Below are 21,119 nucleotides of genomic sequence, written 5' to 3'. Positions count from 1 at the left end.
AAAAATGTAGCGGCCTCACACGGCAGGCACTTCTCATCGCACAGCTCCTGTGTGTCAGAAATCTGGCCGAGGGTCTCTCCTGAGACCATCTGCTGTTACCTGGGGCAGCTCCAGGCTCGCTCCCGCTGCTGTTGGCAGGTCTCAGGTCCTTGCTGGCTCTTGGCCGGGCACCAGTGCTTTGCCACGTGCGGTTCTCCTAGGGCAGCTCACCATGCGGCAGGTGGCTTCCCCCAGAGCCAGCGAGTGGGAGAGGGCCATGTTCCTTTTGTCACCTAACCTTGGAAGTGACACTAGGTCCTGCCACACTCAAGTGGAGGGGATGATGTCGGGTTGTGGATACAGCCTCTTAGAGGCCATCGGCCTCACTGAGCCTTGAAAGAGGAGCAGGAATTAGGCAGGTGAAGCGGCTGGGAGTGGGGGTGGCTGTCCCCCAGTGTCCCTGAGGAGATTATAGGCAAGGCCCTCGAAGCATGAAACAGCAGCATCCGGGGCTTCCCCAAGTCTCATATGGAGGTTTCTGGTGCCTTTGTTCCGGTGCCCTCCTGAGGCAGGGAATCGGAAGGCACTGGAGCCAGCAGCTGTATTCCACGCAAGTCCTTGACGTAGACGGGGGAAGAATCGAGCAAGTGGCTGAGCGGACAAGGCTGCTGTGATGACTGGATTTCAGCAGCTGGTCTGGCCCAGGCAGAACTGAGTTCAATGTGAGAGTAAGCATGCAGGCCTGGTTGCCCCTTCCCAGCTCCTAACCGGTCTCTAAACTTTCTTCTCTCCCTTCCCCGGTCCAATCCTTCTTCACATGCCGTATTAAAGGGATTGTGCTGAAGCAAAGAGGAATCATGCCATGCCCCTGCTCCAGACCCTTCTGTGGCTCCCCAGTGCCCAAGGGTACAGACCTGGCCCAGCCTCTTCGCGTGACATTCCAGGCCCTCCCCTGGGTTCTGCCTGCCTGTGTGCTGCGGGCTTAGGCCCCCGGCCACCCTGTCTGGGCTGCTCCTCTCTCGGCCCTCTGTGTCACCTCCCCCTCTTTGACCTTTCTACCATTGAAGCCCCCGACAGAGGGCATAACGAAAAGTGCCAGGTGCAAGCAGCAGATGTCCCTGTGGAAAACGAGATAAAGCAGAATTGGCAGTTCTCATGACCCATCAGCCCCATCAGACGGTGACACACTTTGTTCTTGAGCAGCAAGGTCATGTGGACTGGCCCCATGGGCACAGGAGCCGATTTCTGCCCAAAGTGTTGGGTTGGGGGGAGAATTTGTTTGCACAGATGTCTGACCCACCAGCACGCTCCTGTCACCAAAACCTGACAGCTCCACTCACCGTGTTTTGTAATGACTAGCCCGCTCCCCTATCTGATCCCCCCATGCTGCGAGTTCCTTGGGGGCGGTGACCGTACCTAGCTCTACCCATCCTGGCGCCTAGGAGAGTGTTTGCCCGGACAGGTGCTCAGTAGATGCGTGATGGCCTTATGTGTTACCTTCAAGGGAAAACGTGGGCAGAGCCAGCTTCCGGGGACCAGGAAGGCCAGCCGCTTGGCTCCTGGTATTTCTTCTCTGTCCCTCAAGGCCGAGATGGCGGGTAGGGAAGGCAGCCTCGGCTAAGGGCAGCCAGCCTGAGGGAACGGAAGCCTGCCAGGGGGCTCCGTCAGCAGGAGGCGGGAGACTGGGCTTGGAAGCAGCAGGGCCAGCTTCTGAGGCTGGGGGGCAGCACCCAACAGCTGCCTCCCAGGAGAAGGTCTGCTCCGCTGGGGAGGCCGCCTCGGGAAGCGGCGCCTGCTGGCTGTTTCCAGCTCTCTGTCATCCTGCCCAGGCTTCCTGGTGCCTCCTTGGAGTCCCAGGCCACCCCTTGATCCTACCAGACCGGACTCACAGGAGGAAATGGGTCCATTTTGGAAGGGGGGGGTCAGCTGCCAGGGCCCTAAAGGTCACAGCTGGGCCCCATATCACCGTTCCCTGCCGGGTCTCCTTTCAGCACCGCGGAGACCTGGGGAATGTCCAAGCTGACGCTGATGGCCGAGCCGTCTTCAGGATAGAGGATGAGCAGCTAAAGGTAAGGGGGAGGGCATGGTGGGGGCTCTTCCCAACAGGGCCACTGTCTGAGGGTGCTGCTTCCCCTCGAAGGTGTGGGACGTGATTGGCCGCAGCCTGGTCATTGACGAGGGAGAGGATGACCTGGGCCGGGGCAGCCATCCCTTATCTAAGACCACCGGGAACTCAGGGGCGAGGTGAGTGAGACCACCCCAGCAGGGGGCTGTGCTCTGCCTTCAGCACACCCGGCACCCTGGAGGGGTCTTGGAGGGGCCCAGGCGCCCCCGCTCCTCACTGCACATTCCACACGCAGGTTGGCCTGTGGCATCATCGCCCGCTCCGCTGGCCTTTTCCAGAACCCCAAGCAGATCTGCTCCTGTGACGGCCTCACCATCTGGGAGGAGCGGGGCAGGCCCATTGCTGGCGAGGGACGGAAGGGGCCGCCCCAAGCCCCTGCCCACCTCTGAGCACTGGCCTTGGCCTTGGGTCTGTTTCTGTCCTCCCAGCCAAGCACTTCCCTCTCCGGAAGGAGCAGGGGGAGGCCCTGCTTGCCTGGTCCTGGGAGAATGAGGGCCTGGGGTGGGAAGGGGTTGCTGCAATATGCTCTGGGCAAATTAAAGTCTTATTTTCCTATGGAGCTTTATAAACCTGGATTCCACACTACCCTGCCTCCATTATCATCCTCAGGTTACATGAAAGGTGACAGGAATCATATTTCTATTGGTCACCTGCCCCTTCCCCTCACTGTGGCTGATTGGACCCAAAACAGACACCTGACCCGGGCTGGGCCAAAAAGTCCCTGCCCCAAGACATTCAAGGGAAACCAGATTTGCTTCTGGCATCGGTCCTGCAGCCTGGGTAAATGGGAACGACGGGCGACCCTCTTCTCCCTGCCTGTCCGCTGAGTATCAGGAAAAGCCTAGGAAGAAGGCCGATGCAGAGAAACCAAAAGGTGCTGGGGAATTCCAGGTGCTCTGGAGGCTTTTCCAGAAGCTGGCTGCCTTCTGTGCTGGGTTTCAGGAGACACCCCGTATTCTCCCAATGCATTCCCTTTTCTTCCTCACAAGTACAAGAATCTTAATCTAGTATTTAAAGTGCTTGGCCTTGGGAAGTGGATTTGACTCAACGGATAGAGCATCCGCCTACTACATGGGAGGTCCAGGGTTCAAACCCAGGGCCTCCTGACCTGGGTGGTGAGCTGGGCCACGTGCAGTGCTGATGCGCACAAGGAGTGCTGTGCCATGCAGTGGGGTCCCCCACATAGGGGAGCCCCACGCACAAGGAGTGTGCCCCCCAGCACACACACACACAAAAGCGCAACCCACCCAAGAATGGCACCACACACACAGAGATCTGACGCAGCAAGATGACGCAACGAAAAGAGACACAGATTCCCGATGCCGCTGACAAGAATATAAGCGGACACAGAAGAACACACAGCGAGTGGACACAGAGAGCAGACAATGGTGGGGAGCGGGGCGGGGAATGGGAGAGAATAAATAAAAAATAAATCTTTAAAAAATAAAGTGCTTGGCCCAGGGCCTGGCCCATGGGTCGTTAAGGCTGAGGCCAAATGCGGCCCCTGGAGGCAGCCCCAGCAGAGCTCCCTTCTCGGGAGTGGCCCCAGATCCAGGGCCTCCCTCTCCCGATCTGTTCCTCACCCTCCCCAGCGCCACCCCCGGGCTGTCAGGCTTACTCATCCACCAAGAAGCTGCTGACGGGAGTCAAACTTGGCTCCTCTGGCTTGGAAGCTGGCTGGGGGGTTACACCCCGCGGGCTCTGCTCCAGTTCCCCAGGCCCCACGCCCCCTCCAGGGCTGCCGGCTCCACCTCCAGCCCAACCCTTGGACCCTGGCTTTGCTCACCAAAACTAGGCTACGGTTTCCCCACCCCCCTTGGTTCCAGGAAAGCCTCATCCTGGTATGCCAGGGCCCGGGCTCTCCCCCACTGGACCCCTGGACTCTGCCCACCAGCAGCCCCTGACCTCCACTCACCTGCAGTCCGGGATTGTAGGTGGACTTAACCCTTTTATGGCTAAACTCCTTGCCAACCCCTATGACCGTTTCCTTCCTTAAGGGACCAAGATCCCCCCCAGCTTTTCCCTCTCTGTATTCTTAGCCAGGTGGTTTTCAACTTAAAAAAAAAATCACAGAACACTGTGAAAACATCTTGAAGCCCCACCTGTAAAACAAATCAACATCCGCCACAGCTGCTCAGTCCTGGCCAGGGGCTTCCCGGAAGCCCTGGGGCTAAGGGGCCAGAGTTTGAAAACCTTTGCCAAATTTCAGGCCCTTTGTACCCCCATCAGGACCATTCTCCAACCCCAAAAAACTTCCCCCTTTAATTCCTTTAATTTAAAGCTTCAAAGGTTTCTCCTTCAGGACTGAGGAGAAAGAACAGCCACTTTTTTTTCCCATTATCCTGAAGGCACCCCCTGTTTTTTGGCCATGATTTCCTTTATCTCATCCAGTCATTAATCTTGTGTCCAGGGAAGTGGATTTGGCTCAACTGATAGAGCATCCGCCTACCACATGGGAGGTCCAGGGTTCAAACCCAGGGCCTCCTGACCGGTGTGGTGAGCTGGACCACACACAGTGCTGATGCGCGCAAGGAGTGCCCTGCCACACAGGGGTGCCCCCATGTAGGGGAGCCCCACACGCAAGAAGAGCCGCCCCGCGTGAAGAAACTGCAACCTGCCCAGGAGTGGTGCCACACACACACAGCGCTGATGCAGCAAGATGACACAATGAAAAGAGATACAGATTCTCAGTGCCACTGACAAGAGTACAAGCGGGCACAGAACACACAGCAAATGGACACAGCAGACAACTGGAGGGGTAGGTAAGGGGAGAGAAAGAAGTGGGTTTAAAAAAAAAAATCTCGTATCTAGTCCATTGTCAGATGGTGTGACCAAAATGTCCCCAGGGGCAGGCTGCTCAGGTTTGTAGGTCTTCACTGGATCCTGCCAGGTTCCAAAAGCAGGCGTGGCCTCAGCAATCTATGGTTCACCCTTTCAGGCATCTGACATAATTGAGCTAGGAGAAATAACATCCTCTTGCACTGAGCCTCTCTTGAGGTTTTAATATAATATTAGATTTCAGAACCCACTTATTCATTCCTTTACCCTCACCAGCTATTATATCTCCTCTACCTTTGTCATCTATATTTATCCAAACTTTTGCACTTTGGACGGGCCTTTAGGTTTGACCACTGTGCTGATCCAGATTGCCAGCCACAAGGCTAGTCTAGCAAGTGCCTGCCCTCAGTCTGCTCCCATTCCCATAGGGCAGGGTTACACAGGCACAGAGCTAGTGGGTTATGTCAACCACTAAGTGACACAGCAGTATTCACTGTCATTCCGGGTGTGGGCAGATAGGATGAAGACACAATCCCTCCCATCAAGCTCCTAGGAAACCTAAGGAAGATTTAAGTCTGGTTACAGGTTTGTGCTTAAGAATCACCCTTGCTTCCAGCACTTGAGATTGCAGGCCTGCTCCAGGGACCACTGCAAGAGACAGGAGAAAGGAAAGTTGAGGGAAGTGGATGTGGCTCAAATGATTGCGCGTCCGCCTACCATATAGGAGGGTACAGGGTTCAAATCCAGGGCCTCCTGGCCCGTGTGGCAAGCTGGCCCACGCACAGTGCTGATGAGCACAAGGAGTGCCGTGCCATGCAGGGGATCCCCCCATTTAGGGGTGGCCCATACGCAAGGAGTGGACCCCGCAAGGAGAGCTGCCTCGCATAAAAAGCGCAGCCCACCTAGGAGTGGCGCCAAACACATGGATTGCTGACACAAGATGACACAACAAAAAGAGACATTCCTGGTGCTGCCTGATAAGAATGCAAGTGGACACAGAAGAACACACAGCAAGTCGAAACAGAGAGCAGATGGGAGGGGGAAGGAGAGAGAAATAAATAAAACAAAATCTTTAGAAAAAAAAACTTTGAAAAAAAAAAGGAAAGTTGAGGCGATGGGCAAAGAATTGTACAGTCGTACCAGCATCTCCCCACTCCCTTTTCTCCCAGATCCCCAGGAAAGTGGAGGAGTCTTTCTAGTCGGGGCCCTCCCCTGGCCGCCCTCATGTTGAGTGTGAGCCCACACTCGTGCGGGCCTGCAAGCCAGCCCTTCATGCCTTTATTTGCCCCTGCTTTAGACAACCGATGTTTCAATTGCGCGTTCCAATTCTCGAGGAAATCACTACTCTGAGGATAAAGTGTTTTCCTTGGTCAGAAGGAGCGTGACTCAGCCATCCAAATTGGTGCAGTATCCTCTGTGCCAGTTCTTTTCAAGGTTTTGAACATTGGCATTGACCAGCAGGTCAGCAAAGCCCAGTTCAGAGTTAAGTGCCAATTCTTGGCAGGACCCATTTGTAGCCTCCGGGGGAACCAACCTTGGTCCAATCTGCCCGCTATGTGCAGGGCTTTCCTTTCTAGGAATCTGCCCTATAACCAGCTACAATCCCTGTTTGTCTGGCTGGCAGTCAGAATAAATCTTACTGGCCTTTTTTTAAAAATTGGTATCAGGGATTGAACCCGGGACCTCGTACATGGGAAGCAAGCGCTCAGCACTCAACCATTGAACCTCACTCGCTCTCCCTTACTGGTATTTTGGGCCCCAGAGGGTGTAAGAGGATTATGTCTAGATTCAGCCAATCTCTGCATTGCTGAGATCCACTCATTTCATGGACCAAGGTGGCCACTTCCACGAGCACACCAGGATGCCCACTCGCCGGTCCCAATCCCCTTCCCATCCTTCGATAGGCAGGGACATCCTACTTTAATGCACTCCTCCAATTTCCGGAGATTTCTGTAGGGCTGTGCCCCTGTGGGCATCCCTTTGGTAGGCCAGTTTTCCTTTGCCCTTCTGCCTGACCATACTGCCCAGGCCAATGGCCACTGACCAGGACTCTGCAAAAACCCAAACATCCAGGCACAGAGCTTGCAGTTCAGCTCATTGACCTTCAGCCCATGGAGCTGATTGATTTTCTCCAATCGGAGTCTTTCCATCTACTGGTCTCAGTGCCACGGTCTTCCGAACAGGATGCTGTCCAGTCACCTTGCAACGCCATCCATAAACCAAGTAGCTCTTTGTTGGTGAGTTGAGAGCTGTTCACAGGGTCCCGTCCATGTGCCAATAGGGTCTGGTAGCTCCTCGGATGGTTCCAAAACTGGCCCTAAGGGAAAAGAGGCTCCCTATTGGTGAAGCCCTCCCTGCGGTCCCCTGGGAGCAAGTTCCTGAAGAAACCATTTCCCCAAGAAATTGCAACTCTCCTGGGCATTGCCCTCCCCATTAGAGCATACCTCCAACATCACCCAAGATATGATGGGTACTTCCTGTTTCGAGATAATCTCATATCCTTCAACTACTATCTCTCAAATGGAAATGTTCTGTCCCAGCAGTTGTCACTGGAAGGTCCTCACAAGCTCTTCCCATCAGCCACCATCTATGCTCCAAGCAGGGCTAGAGTCCGGGAAATGTGTCCAAGCAGCACACAAGCTTCTGTTCTGTACAACTCAGGCAATCTTGTCGGTTCCCTTTTAGCATTTCCAATTAATGTCAGTGGAAGGGCAGATTTACATGCCTTCTGTTTTACAATACGAGGTAGGGGAAACGTTCCCAGGGAGACCCAACGTCCATCCCCATAATGCATCCAAGTAAGGGAGACACTCCCGCTCCACATAAAGTCTGTTCAGAATTTCCACCTCACTCCCATCAAATGTTGCATTCCTATATTTTCCCAATCTAATCAGAGCCCCCTTTGGACTTCACCAACAAGTTTTGGTTTTACAATACTCGATAGGGGAAATGTTCCGCCGTCAGACCCAATATCCAATCCCATTAAACATTCAGGCGAAGGACATGACCACCTCACATAGCGCCCACTCAAGTATGCCAATTTCCATAATCCCCTCGGCCACTGGAGCGTACGTGTTCCCACTCTCACGGTGGCCCCTGCTGGGGCCTCACCAGCAGATTTGGGTGTCGTTGGTGCACGGCACTTCCTTACCAGAAGCGCTTCTTTTTCCCACCCTCTGACCATATGACCTCACCTGCACACAGCCTGGGGGTCCCCAGGTGGGTGGTGAGCCAAGGGACCCTGTTACTTCAGGCACTCATCTTAACTCAGCTGCTGGACGGCTGCCTCCGGCGGGTCTAGGTCCCAGGTTCTCAACCTCTTTGCCTTCTGGTTTTTAAAATTTTTCCACACTGGGGTAAATAGAACAGACTTGTTTAAGACTCCTTAATGTTGGGTGGGAGGGGGCCAGCAGGGGCTCATTGGTCTCCCCAGTCTCCCATAGTGCTGCAATAAGATGGTTTCAACCCCATCAATGTCCACTTTATTTTTTCCATTTCTTTTTTTTAACAAATCAATTTTATTGATGCATATTAATTAAACATAAAATTCATCAAAGTGTACCATCAATGGCATTTGTATAATCACATAGTTATGCCTTCATCACGTCAATCATGATTAGAGTATTTTCATTATTTCAATAATAATAATAAACAAAAAACAAACAAGAAAATTCTTCACCTCCCAATCTCTCTATGCTTCCCCTGCTGAACATAGTCTGCTATTTCTGGCAATTCTTGCACAATTACTTATTTATTAAGCAGTTTTATTGAGATATATTCACATACCGTATGAATCAATAGCTTTTAGTATAATGACAGTGCTGTGCCTTCATCGCCACAAAAAATTTTAGAATAATTTCATTAGTTCAAAAAGAAAAACTCGACACCCCTTAGCAGTCCTTCCCACCCCTACATAACCACTAAGCTAATTTCATCTTTACAAATTGATTTATATTTACATTTTATATAAATGGAATAATCAAATATATTGTCTTTGTGTCTGGTTCTTTCACTTAGCATAATGTTTTGTGGGGTTTTTAAAATCTGTTATTAACATTCTTATAGTATTAACATACATTTGTTCAGTTGCAAAGAAAAACGGTCTTATATATGCAATTTCACCCATATTCATATTTCACTTGTGATTTCACTATGCTATACAGTCCCATGTTACATTTTTTGTTGTTGTTAAGATTTATTTTTTATTTATTTCTCTCCCCTCCACCCCCCAGTTGTCTGCTTTCTGTATCCTTCGTTGTGTGTTCTTCTGTGCCCATTTGTATTCTTGTCAGCAGCATCAGGAATCTGTGTCTCTTTTTTGTTGCGTCATCTCTCCATGTGTGGGGCGCCACTCCTAGGCAGGTTGCACTTTTTTCGCATGGGGTGGTTCTCCTTACAGGGTTCACTCCTTGTGTGTGTGGGGCTCACCTACAAGGGGGACACCCCTGCATGGCACAGCACTCCTTGCGCGCATCAGCACTGCAAGTGGGCCAGCAGGCCCTGGGTTTGAACCCTGGACCTCCCATGTGGTAGGCAGATGCTCTATCCATTGAGCCAAATCTGCTTCCCCCTTGTTACATTTTTTTACCTTTCCTTTTAGTAATAGATGTGATCTTAGCCTTTCCCTTTAAGCCACTTTCATACAAGGCCTCTGAGAAATTTAACAAAACTATGAGGTTAAGTGTGTTTAACACAGTTATCATAAATTTGATGTATCTTAGAACAACTTTTCCCTTTGAACACTTTATACGTTAAAGAAAAATTTCTATTGAATATACTTTTGGACACACTGTTAATGGGAAATCAATCACTGCTCTAGAGGTCAATGAAGTATTTGCATACCTTTTTTTAGGGATGTGTGTATTAGTTTTCTAGGGTGGCTGTAACAAGACACCACAACTGGATGGCTTAAAACAACAGCCATTTGTTGTCTCATAGTTCTAGAGGCTAGCAGTCCAAACGCAAGGTCCACGCTCTCTCTGAAACTTATAGGGGAGAATCTTTCCTTACCTATTCCAGCTTCTGGTATCTGCTAGCAATCCTGGTGCTCCCTGATTTGTAGATGCATCACTCCCATCTCTCCCTCTGCCTTCATATTATTCTTCCCATTCCTTAAGAGCCATCTAAAAATTTTCACCCTGTTGGGATGAGTTCTTTGACTCTCCTCTGTCTTTCTCCATTTTTGTGTGAATTAGTCTAATTTTCTGAGCATTTGTAAAATGAGGATAAGCTGAGCAAATCCAATAAAGCTTCTTGGACTGTTGCTCTATTGTGCAGCAGTAAGGCTTTTACCATGTCCTGGGGAAGGGGCATCTTCAGTGGCTTACTGTGCCCATCATTGTAAAGCCAATCCAGTAGAGCTTGCATAGGATGCGTATCAGCCACTTCATCTGGGGAATTCCACCTGGTATGTATAGGAGGAACAGGACAATCTCCCTTCTCAGGGTAAACAAACTTTCCAGCAGCCCTGATCCAGTCCACCAGGCTAGCTGTTCCATTGGGAACAACCTGCTGCATCTGGATCATGGACAGCCATGTGCTTGTCCAGTAGAGAGCTGTGGCTCCTGCATCCACCCCAAGATGCACTTTCATTCTTCAGTATTTGAAACCAAAGATACTGCCCCTAAATTAGTCATCCATACAATCCATTCTAGTAAACGTTGTTCAGGAAGTTAATGATACTGAGCCACAAAATTAGACATTCCCTCACACTATTCCCCCTAGTTTTAGTATTTTCTTGGTTTTGCCCTTCTTCCATCTCAATGACCTTCTTGGTGTCCTGGGGTCAAAGCTCAGACCTACCAAAATCTTAAATTTGGTTCAACTTTATGACCTGCCCCAACACTCTGTTACTTTCATGTTATCTATTATAGATAACGATAACCAAGGTATTGCATATTTCACTTTTTTCTTATTACTTTGCATTTCCTTACATATCCAGTGAGCTAACTACTCAGGAGTTGGGTCTACCGCCATTTCTAAATGCCATTGGCCACTCTTATTTTTAGTAATTGGTTACTACACAGCTACTGTTTGATACCATGAGTGATCCTTATGGTCACCCAGGAATCAAAGGTTTTTCATTTCCCACTCATTCATCCTCTCTCTTCCCAAACCACATATTTTAGTGAGTCAGGGTCATTCCAGGAACTTCCACTTCTCTGACACCAACCATAATGGTTATCAAAAACCTTCTATCGGGAAGCGGACTTGACCCAGTGGTTAGGGTGTCCATCTACCACATGGGAGGTCCGCGGTTCAAACCCCGGGCCTCCTCGACCTGTGTGGAGCTGGCCCATGCGCAGTGCTGATGCGCGCAAGGAGTGCCCTGCCACGCAGGGGTGTCCCCCGCGTAGGGGAGCCCCATGCGCAAGGAGTGCGCCCCGTAAGGAGAGCTGCCCAGCGCGAAAGAAAGTGCAGCCTGCCCAAAAATGGCACTGCACACACGGAGAGCTGACGCAGCAAGATGACGCAACAAAAAGAGACACAGATTCCCGTGCCGCTGACAACAACAGAAGCAGAAAAAAAAGAACACACAGCAAAATGGACACAGAGAACAGACAACGAAGGGGAAGGAGAGAGAAATAAATAAAAATAAATCTTTAAAAAAAAAACTTCTTTCAATTCAACTGCACATCTTCTAACATCAAGTGTAAATACTACAGTAATCAATCAATTCAACTCTGACTCTACATGGAGTTTGGACCTCACAGGCTAAGGGTGACCCTCTACAAAATTGTCCTCCAAGCACCAGTTGTAAATTTGAGTTCCCAGTCATTGGCGCTTCTGGATAACTTTCTACAAATTTAGGAGTTCTCACCACCCCCTTGGGTTCGATAATTTGCCAGAATGACCTAGAACTTCCTGGACGTGCTATACTTACAGTTATAATTATGTTATAATTAAAGGATACAATTAAGAAGCCAAGAGAAGAGATGCATAGGATGAAGTCAAGGAGGGTCTCCCATGCAAGTTCCTCTGTCCTCTTTACTTGGAGTTAGGACGTGTCACCCTCCAGGTACAGCAGCTGTTTTTTTCCTCAACTGTGGAAGCTCATTGTGGCTGCTGGGGTCTCAAGTTTATACAGGATCTCATTACGTAGGCGTAATTGATAGAATCAATGTCCAAGTGGTTGCACTGCCGAAGGTTGAGGAGGTGACTGATGTGACATAGCTAATCACATGGTTGGTCCACCTAAGACTGCAGGTGTGGTTGGCCCCTCTCTGTCAATTTCTTAGCATAAGGTGAATTTTATGGTGTGTGAATTATGTTTCACTATAAAAAAATTATTTACATGGAAGAAGTAGGAGAGAGCGAGAGTTCACTATATCCTTCACCCAGCTCCGCCTAATGTTTATAAAAGTATAGTGCAATTATCAAAAACAATTAACAGTAACATATGAGTACTAACTAAACTGCACATATTATTCACATTTCATCAGTTTTTCCACTACCGTTCTCTTCCTGTTTTGGGGTCCATGTCAGGGTCCCACACTGCTTCTAGCCGTGGCTCCTTTGTCTCTTCCAATCAGCGACCTTTCCTTCTTTTTCACAACCTTGATCCTTCTGACCATACTGGTCAGTAACTCCAAGGAATGCCTTTCCATTTGGGTTGGTCTGAGTGTTCTCATGATTAGATTGAGGTTTTGCATTTTGGCAAGAAGACCACTGAAGAGCTGTTTGGGCCCTTCTCAGTACACACTGTCCACGAGTCTCATTACTGGCATGACCAACCATCATCACTTGGTTAACGTGGATTTCTCTACTGTAACATTATTTTTCCCTTTGCAATTAATAAACATCTTGTGGGGAGATATTTTAAGACTATGCCAATACTATTTCTCTTCAAACTTTGTCCACTGATTTTAGCATCTAAAATCAATTTCTTATATTTTTTAAATTAGGAAAAAACCTTGATCTGTCAAATTCTCTAATATGTCAAAATTTCTTGAACATTACACATTTTTTATTTCATCTTCATTACACATTTTAAATACTAAACAGATTTATATTTCCCCAAATGCAACAAGAACCTACTCCTGAACCTAAAATGATTACTACTATGAGTTTCATTTACTTTGTCATTTTTTATTCTAAACCTTTCCAAGATTAAAAAGCATTACCCTTTGTGAAGCGGATGTGACTCAAGCTATCGGGCTTCCGTCTACCACACGGGAGGTCCCTGATTCAGTTTCTGCTGCCTCCTGGAGAAGGCAAGCTGGTGCAATGGGCAGGCTGACGCAATAAGATGCTACAACAAAGAGACACAGAGAGGAAAGACAATGAGAGACACAACAAACCAGGGAGTCGAGGTGGCTCAAACAATTGAGAGCCTCTCTTCTACATGGGAGGTCCCAGGTTCAGTTCCCATTGCCTCCTAAAGAGAAGATGAGCAGACACAGAGAGCACACAGTGAATTGACACAGAGAGCCGACAGCGATATCAAATAATGAGAGGGGTAGGGAGAATAAATAAATAAAATAAATCTTTTTAAAAAATTACCCATTTAGGGAACACTTTTTATCAGTTTAAAGAAGTTGGGGTTATCCAGGGCACCTTGTCTTTGGGGCTGCAGATGTCAAGGGCACAATATACCTGCTGGGTCCCCTACAGAGAACTCAAAGGCCAAACCCTACAGTTGACATTGGTTTTATAACCATGACCCCTAAATTAAAATTAAGCCTATAAGGTATGTTTCCATAATCTCTTAACTTTATATCCTGATTTGGGCAATTCAAAGTGGTAACTCCCTATCAGTTTTATTCACCATTAGATTAGATTAAATCAAATCAAATTAAATTAAATCCAACAAATCTATTAGAAGTTGACTTTTCTTTTTCTTTCTTCCTTTTTTCCCCCTTTTCCTCCCTCCCTCTCTCCCCTCCTTCCCCTCCCTCCTTCCTCTGTTGGCCATGATCATAAAGACGTTTTTATTCTGACAAATTTTATTCTGGGTCTAAAGAGTGTTTGCCACAAGTGAACATCTTTACTTAATGAATGAACTCCTCGTTAGTGTCATCAAAGCCACACTTTTGTTCTCTGTGTGGGCATCTTTGTTAATCATTCTTGCTCATGCATTTTTGCTGGAAAGCTTAGTGGTGATGAGCTAGGCTCTGGGTTCAAATCCCAAGCCCACTATTTTCTAGCTGTGAAACTTGGGCAACATCTCTGTGCCTCCATCTCTGTGGGTCTCATCCCCTCTGTAATATGGGTATTCCAACAGTTTCAACCCCATACGTGTGTTGTGATGATTAAAGATTTGTCCATGCATGCAAAGACTAGAACCTGGCAAATTTGTAACTGCTCAATATTAACTATTATTATTGTTCATTCATTCAGTGTTAAAAAGACTGCAACTACCTCAGGAAGTTTCCTCCTGCTTCCTGGTAATCATTTAAATAAGGACTTTCCCATCTTTCTGGTCACTTTGCTCCTGAGATTCTAAGGTCAGCAGAATGTCAATGTTTTTCAGTCTTCTCTTGTTTAATGAGGAGACCAGTAGATCACTTCAAAAATTAAATTCAAAGGTTTTTCACATACCATTTGCACCCTGTAGATATATTTTTAAATTTTCACTAAGCTTTACAAAGTATTTTACATTTAATTTTTATTTTTGTCATAGTAATACATGCACACAACCTAAAAAGTCAAACAGTACTTCTAGACTTAGAATGAAAACAGCAATCTCTGCCCCATGTTTTCCCCAGAGGCAACTACTTTGAACCCTTGGCCATTTCCTCTGATATTTACCTCCACGTTTTTAGGTAACATAATTATGTTGCTAGTTCGCATTCTCAGTCTTGATGTTGTCTGTTGAATTCTGTATTAGGATGAGTTCTGCTACAAATAACGGAGTCCTGGCTACTAGGGGATATGGAGCAAGCGGCCACACAGTGCGTCGTGGGAACACAGGCTCGGGCACAACAGAAACTTTCAGCAAATGACCACTTTGTTACTTACACAGCATACTGGGTCCAAAAGAGCAGGGGAAGAGGGCCCATCGTGGCCGTTTGCCACCAAAACTGACCAGGTTGGGATCGGTGGATGGCAGCTCTGCTTGCACCCTTTCCAGTCGGGGAAGAGAGACAAGTCATACTGTTTGAGTGTGGTATTTATCTGCCCTGGGGGAAGGTCCCGCCACTGAGAATTCCTGCCTTGATTAGCATCTGGGGCGGCTTGTTCCCAGTTCTGGGTGTAAGGTCTGGTTGGGCCTTTTTGTTACACTTAACCATCTCTACCAGTTTGTGGAATAGAAGATGAGGCAGGGGTGGGGGCGTGGAGGGGGGGGACTGGGGGTGGGGGTTGGGGAATGGCTGCTGAGCCAGCAGTGGCTAACACAATCGAGATATTTAATTAGCTCATAGAATAAGCCACCAGGAGGTTTGCGTATTCAGAGAAGGGGCCAGTGGGGATGCCAGGACACTGTCACCGTCTGTATGTTTCTTTTAGCACCCTCCTCGCCTTTTGGTTGCAGGGTAGTACCACAACTCCGAGCTTCCCATCCTCGTACATTCCCACGTGACAATAGAAAGCAGGAAGAAAGGAAGTTGAAAAGGAAAAAAAGAGAGAAAAAATTAACTAAAAAAGCTCTTTTGTCATGAAAGAATAAACATGTGAGAGAGAGGCACTCAATCACCTGAGCCACCTCTGCTCCCTGGTTTGTTGGGTCTCTCTCACATGGGAAGTCCCAGGTTTGGCTCCCACTGCCTCCTAAAGAGAAGACGAGCAGACACAGTGCACACGGCGAATAGACACAGAGAGCACAGTGAGTGCAAACAATGGGGGGGGGGGGTGTGTGTGAAATAAATAAAAAATAAATCTTAAAAAAAAAAAAGACATCAGCAGGGCTGTGCTACTTCCAGAGGCTCTAGCAGAAAATCGTTATTTGCTCTTCCAGCTTCTGGGGACTGCCAGCGTTCCTTGGCTTGTGGCCACATCACTCCAGTCTTTAAGACCAGCATCTTTAGGTGTCTCAGCTTTGTTGTCATGTCACCTTCTTATCTCCCTCTGCCTCTCTGATAAGGACACTTGAGATGCCATTTAGGGTCCTGCAGAATCCATCATTATTGCCCCATCTCAAAAAGCATTAACTTAATCATACCTGCAAAGACTTTACCATATCAGAAAACAGTCACAGGTTCCAGGGATTAGGATGGGATATCTTTAGGGGCCATTAGTCAGCCTGCTACAATGACCTAGTAAACCAAAGAACTTTTGGTAAGTTGATAAGATTAAGTGAGGCCAAATTCTCATGAACAGATTTGACTGAGCTCTGTTCTGTGGCCTACGTGACTGAAATTCTATTATTGCAAAAAGAGAAGGACTTTTCCCATCTGATTGATTTATTACAGAGACTGTTTTTACCCAAAGTCAAGTTATTCTGAGTTAACTTTACTCCAAGTTAAGTGTACAAAATTGGTTTTCAATCAGTGGCTCTTAACAGATGTGGTACTGCCCGTTAGAGGACATTTGGAGGTTTATGAAGGAGATTTTTCTGGTGCTACTGGCATCTACTGGGGTAGCCTGCCAATCTGCAATGTGCAGGACAATCCTGCACACTGAAGAACTGTCCCACAACCTGCACAACTTTCAAATGTCCCACCAGATATTCTCATAGGTGAAAAACATTGTCTATCATTATCAGAGTCTAGAAGCCAATTATTTTACTTATAAATAACAAAGTGCTTTAGACATAGTTTTAACAGACACTGAATTTCCCTGTATTTTCTTTAGTTTGGAAAGCCCCCAAGAGTTGTTCACCATTTGGGAGAATGCTATCACCAGTGGTAAGGGTGCTATCTAATGCCAATAGTGTTATTTGAGTTGCCAATGCAATGCCTCTGGATCAGTTCTGTATTTATAACTGTCCAGATGACATTTTCATTATAATGTTTCATATGAAATATCTTCTTTTATTAGATATGGCTTTGTTTTTAGTTCTTTTTAGTGCAGTTAAGGCATTTGTACCAGCCATGATAGGCTAGGTGGTGCTGCTGTAATGAATGACCCTCCACAATTGCAGATTGACAAGGGCTCCTCCCATGGAAGTCCTTCAGGGCCCCAGGTTGACATCGGCAGCAGCGATCCTGGCTAAATGTGAGCAGTTTCTTAAGCTTTCCACCTGAAGTGACATACAGTGCTTCTGCTAACTTTTCATTGGCCAAAGCGGTGGCCACGCCTAGCTTCAAAGTGAAATCCTACCATGTGCTTCAAAAGCAGAGGACTTGGGGAAGCAGATGTGGCTCAACTGATAGAGCATCCGCCTACTACATGGGAGGTCCCGGGTTCAAACCCAGGGCCTCCTGGCCTGTGTGGTGAACTGGCCCACGCACAGTGCTGATGTGTGCAAGGAGTGCCATGCCACGCAAGGGTGTCCCCCGTGTAGGGGAGCCCCGCAAGCAAGGAGTGCACCCCACGTGAGGAAAAAGGGCAGCCCACCCAGGAGTGGCACCACACACAGGGAGAGCTGACGCAGCAAGATGACGCAATAAAAAGAGACGCACTTTCCCAGTGCCGCTGCATAATGCAAGCAGATGCAGAAGAACAAACAGTAAATGGACACAGAGAGCAGACAACAGCAGACAATGAGGGGAAAAGAGAGAGAAATAAAAAAATAAATCTTAAAAAAAAGAAGCAGAGGACTTGGGGACTTGGAGGGTGGGGTAGGATGGCTATATGAAAACTCTGCCCGATTTTTATGTAAACCTATAAGCTCACTACTAAAAAATTTATTTTAAAAATAATTTAAGTAGAGGATCCCAAACATTTAGTGAACAGCTCGAATGACTGGCACAGCATTATACTGACTTTAACAGAAGGGTGAAGGTAGGTTACCTGATTGTTACAGCCTATCAAGGGGACATTACAAAAATGGGATATTGGTCTGATAAGGTTGAGAACAAAGTTCAACATATTTGTGGAGAGCCGTTAAATATCGCCAGTGTGGGACACAGTCCAAGTATTATTGTGAGTGAGTGTGCCTCTCTTCCGATATAATGTTTACGTTGAAGTGGACTTCTGAATTTTATTTTCCTTTTCCCCCCTAGACTAAGCCCTTGCTCCACCACAAAAAACCCAGGGGGACTCTAGAATGTGAAATAGCTGCTCGACCCATTGGATCTCCCATGCTGCTGTTTACAAGCTTGGATTAAATAAATGTGCTTCTCGCAGTTTCAAAACCTAAACGTAACTCAGAACTTTCCTTTACATTTTTGTCAATCTTACTATTGAGTAATAAGGATGATATAAACTTGAGTGTTTTCCTTTTGATTAGGTTTCAGGGAAGCCCCAAGATAAATCTAACTTTCAATCACAGTAACTCATTCATTGTCCACAGGGGTGTTATTGACTCTGAGAGGGTGAAAATTGGTTCCTGGGAAACGAAAAATTTTTAGATGTTAAAACGCCTTGTGAACCTCCAAAGAGCGACAATAAACAGATTTATAGTCTATCTGTGGTATTAAAGTTTAATGAAAGAGGGGGCAATTAAAAAGAAATGTCGGGAAGTAGATGTGACTCAATTGATGGGGCGTCCCCCTACCATACAGGAGGTCCAGGGTTCAAACCCAGGGCCTCCTGGCCCACGTGGTGAGCTGGCCCACGTGCAGTGCTGCCACATGCAAGGAGTGCCATACCACACAGGGGTGCGCCCCACAAGGAGAGTCACCCCATGTGAAAAAAGCGTAGCCCTCCCAGGAGTGGTGCCACACACACACACAGGTGATGCAGCAAGATGATACAACAAAAAGAGACACAGATTCCCAGTGCTGCCAAGAATGCAAGCAGACACAGAAGAACACACAGCAAATGGACACAAAAGAGCAGACAATTGGGGGGGGTGAAAGGGAGAGAAATAAATAAAAATAAATCTTAAAAAAATTAAAAAAAATGTCTAGAAAGACTCCATTGGAGAGGGCAATAATGAAAAAAAAAGGCTAAGAAACTACAATAGCTACGTTAAAGCTGCTTGTGAGCATATTTTCTTTTTTTGTGACTTTGACCTACAATTTATATTTTAATGACTGTGTGCTTAAAAGTTCTTTTCATTATAAGTTACGTCCGTTCCTTTGGGAAAAGTGGTACAGTAAAAGTAAGTGTATGTAATATATCTTTCACTGAAACTTTGTTCATATAAAAGGACAAAGAAGAAGGGTTTTTAGAGAGATAAGGGGTATCCATCTTTCTATTCTTCAGTACAGCCACCATCTTGTTTCAAAATATCTATTGTCATTGACCCTTCAGAAAACTTTCCTGGGTTACAGCATGGGAGAGGGGTTTAAGATTACCAGAGAAATGGGTCAAATTGTGGGTATGAGGTATGCTAGAGAGATACTATTTATTTTTGTTTTTAAACACATGAAGGACCTTATAAATCTAAATGAATATTGTTCCAGAAACTAGAAGAATGCTTGGCAGATCAAAATGCTCAGTAAAATTCTAGTTGGGATGTTATTCACATATGTATTTTTTTCACTTGACTTGTACTAAATTTTGTAGCAAAATTTTCTAATAGCATCATTTTTAAAATTTCTTGCTATGTGCCTCGTATGGTGCTAAACACTTTTATAGTATCATCCCATGTAATTCTCAAAATGACCTTGTACATAGTTCATAGGTATTTACCAAGAGAAACAACAACTTCTGTTTGCATAAGTACCAGTACGTGAATGTTTATATCAGTTTTATTCATCATGACTAACAGATGTCCTTCAACTGGGTTTTGGAAAAACAAACGAGGTACTTATGTACAATGTAATTCAGCGATAAAAAAGGAGCTGCTGATAGAGGCAGCAACATTGACTGCACGTCCGATGTATTATACTAAATGAAAGGAGTCAGACTCAAAACGTTGAGAAATAAAAAGCACAACCTTGCAAAAGTATCTAATGAGCCACTCCTGCCCCCGCTTCTGTAAATCAGCCTGTGAGAACATGGCCTTGCAGGAGAATATCAAATGAACGACTCCTGCCCCTGCTTCTGTAAATCAGCCCACAAAAACATGGCCTTGCACCTGCCGTCTGCTTCTGTAACCCCCCTTGCAAAATTTTGCCTAGCAACATCTTAGCCAATGAGCAAAAGTCATGCTGATCCCACATAAAGTCCTATATAAACCTATGAAAACTGAAAAACAGGGCTCAGAATTCGGAGATTTACTCTTCTCTGGGCCCGCGCATAATAAATCTGTTCCTCTGCCTCTCCAAGTGCCGACTTGGATGTTTCTGTGGTTCAGAACTCCTGGCTTTGCTGCATCAAAAAAGCTACATACTATATGACTACCTTTATAGGACATCCTAGAAAAGGCAAAACTATAATGAAAGAGCAGGGGTGAGAATGGGTGGTTGACTGCAAAGGAGCATGAGGGAAATTTTTAGGGGTTGAAGCTGTTCTACATCTTGATTGTGGCTGTGGGTACATGACTGCATACATTTGTCAACACTCAAAGAAATGTACACAAAAAAGAGGATTTTTCACTGTATGTAAAATTATTCTTCAATTAAAGAACAAACAAAAAATATTGTGGTAAGGTAGTTATTTTATAATTGAGGACAGTGAGGCTCAGAAATGTGAAGAACCTTGCTCAGCTTCAGAAAGATGGCAGATTGGGATGCCATGATTCACAGGACGTTCTGACTCCTTGCTGTGGGGTCATGGAAAGAGCCCTGAGCTACTCCTACCTCTGCTACCAGCTTGTGTTCCAGGTGGGCAATCCCCTTCCTTCTTCCATTCCTCAGGTATAGAATGACAGCGCTGGCCTGGTCTGGCTGGTCTTGAAGAATCTTTTGCAGCTTTGATACTACTTGTTAATAGATATTTCTGAGCTTGGTCTGCCTGCCTCACCCTCATCCTCCAGATTTGGCTCTGAATAACACTGGGCTATTTTTAAAAATCAGATGCATGCCAAAGGTTGAAGCTCTGTTTTTCCAAAGAATGGCCTTCCTGGAGCTAAAGGCCATTTCGGGGGGAAGGTTAGATCTGCGCTGATCAATATGGCGGCCATGGCTACTGACTCTTGAAATATGGCTAGTCCAAATTGAAATGAGCCAACACAAAGAAAATAAATTAAAACGAAAAACAAATTGAAATGAGTCATAAATATAAAGTCAACAATGGATTCTGAAGTCTTAGGACAAGAAAAAGAATGTAAAAATATCTCAGTACTTTTTATATTGATGTACACCATAACCTAGCCAATTTTTTTTTTCTTTTAAAGATTTATTTTTTTAATTTATTTCTCTCC

At 46.6% G+C, this 21,119-nt stretch overlaps 1 protein-coding gene across 2 annotated transcripts in view; it reads left to right on the top strand.

Moving 5' to 3' along the window:
• CCS (copper chaperone for superoxide dismutase) overlaps nt 1-20,394 on the top strand; it is a 29,017-nt gene extending 8,623 nt beyond the window's left edge. The window contains exons 6-8 of one of the 2 annotated variants that reach the window (XM_004463621.4): nt 1,971-2,048; nt 2,120-2,223; nt 2,340-2,689. In XM_004463621.4, coding sequence (XP_004463678.1) covers nt 1,971-2,048; nt 2,120-2,223; nt 2,340-2,493 — 336 coding nt within the window. In that variant the 3' untranslated portion in view covers nt 2,494-2,689. Of the gene's footprint in view, nt 1-1,970; nt 2,049-2,119; nt 2,224-2,339; nt 2,690-17,928 lie in introns of those variants that run through there. The other variant, XM_004463622.4, reaches the window with a different exon arrangement.
• The last annotated feature ends 725 nt before the right edge of the window (nt 20,395-21,119 follow it).

Source organism: Dasypus novemcinctus, chromosome 10, assembly GCF_030445035.2.
Source record: "Dasypus novemcinctus isolate mDasNov1 chromosome 10, mDasNov1.1.hap2, whole genome shotgun sequence".
NCBI classification, from domain to species: domain Eukaryota; kingdom Metazoa; phylum Chordata; class Mammalia; order Cingulata; family Dasypodidae; genus Dasypus; species Dasypus novemcinctus.
The sequence above is the reverse complement of the archived record's forward strand: the minus strand, read 5'-3'. Positions and strand labels throughout refer to the sequence as shown.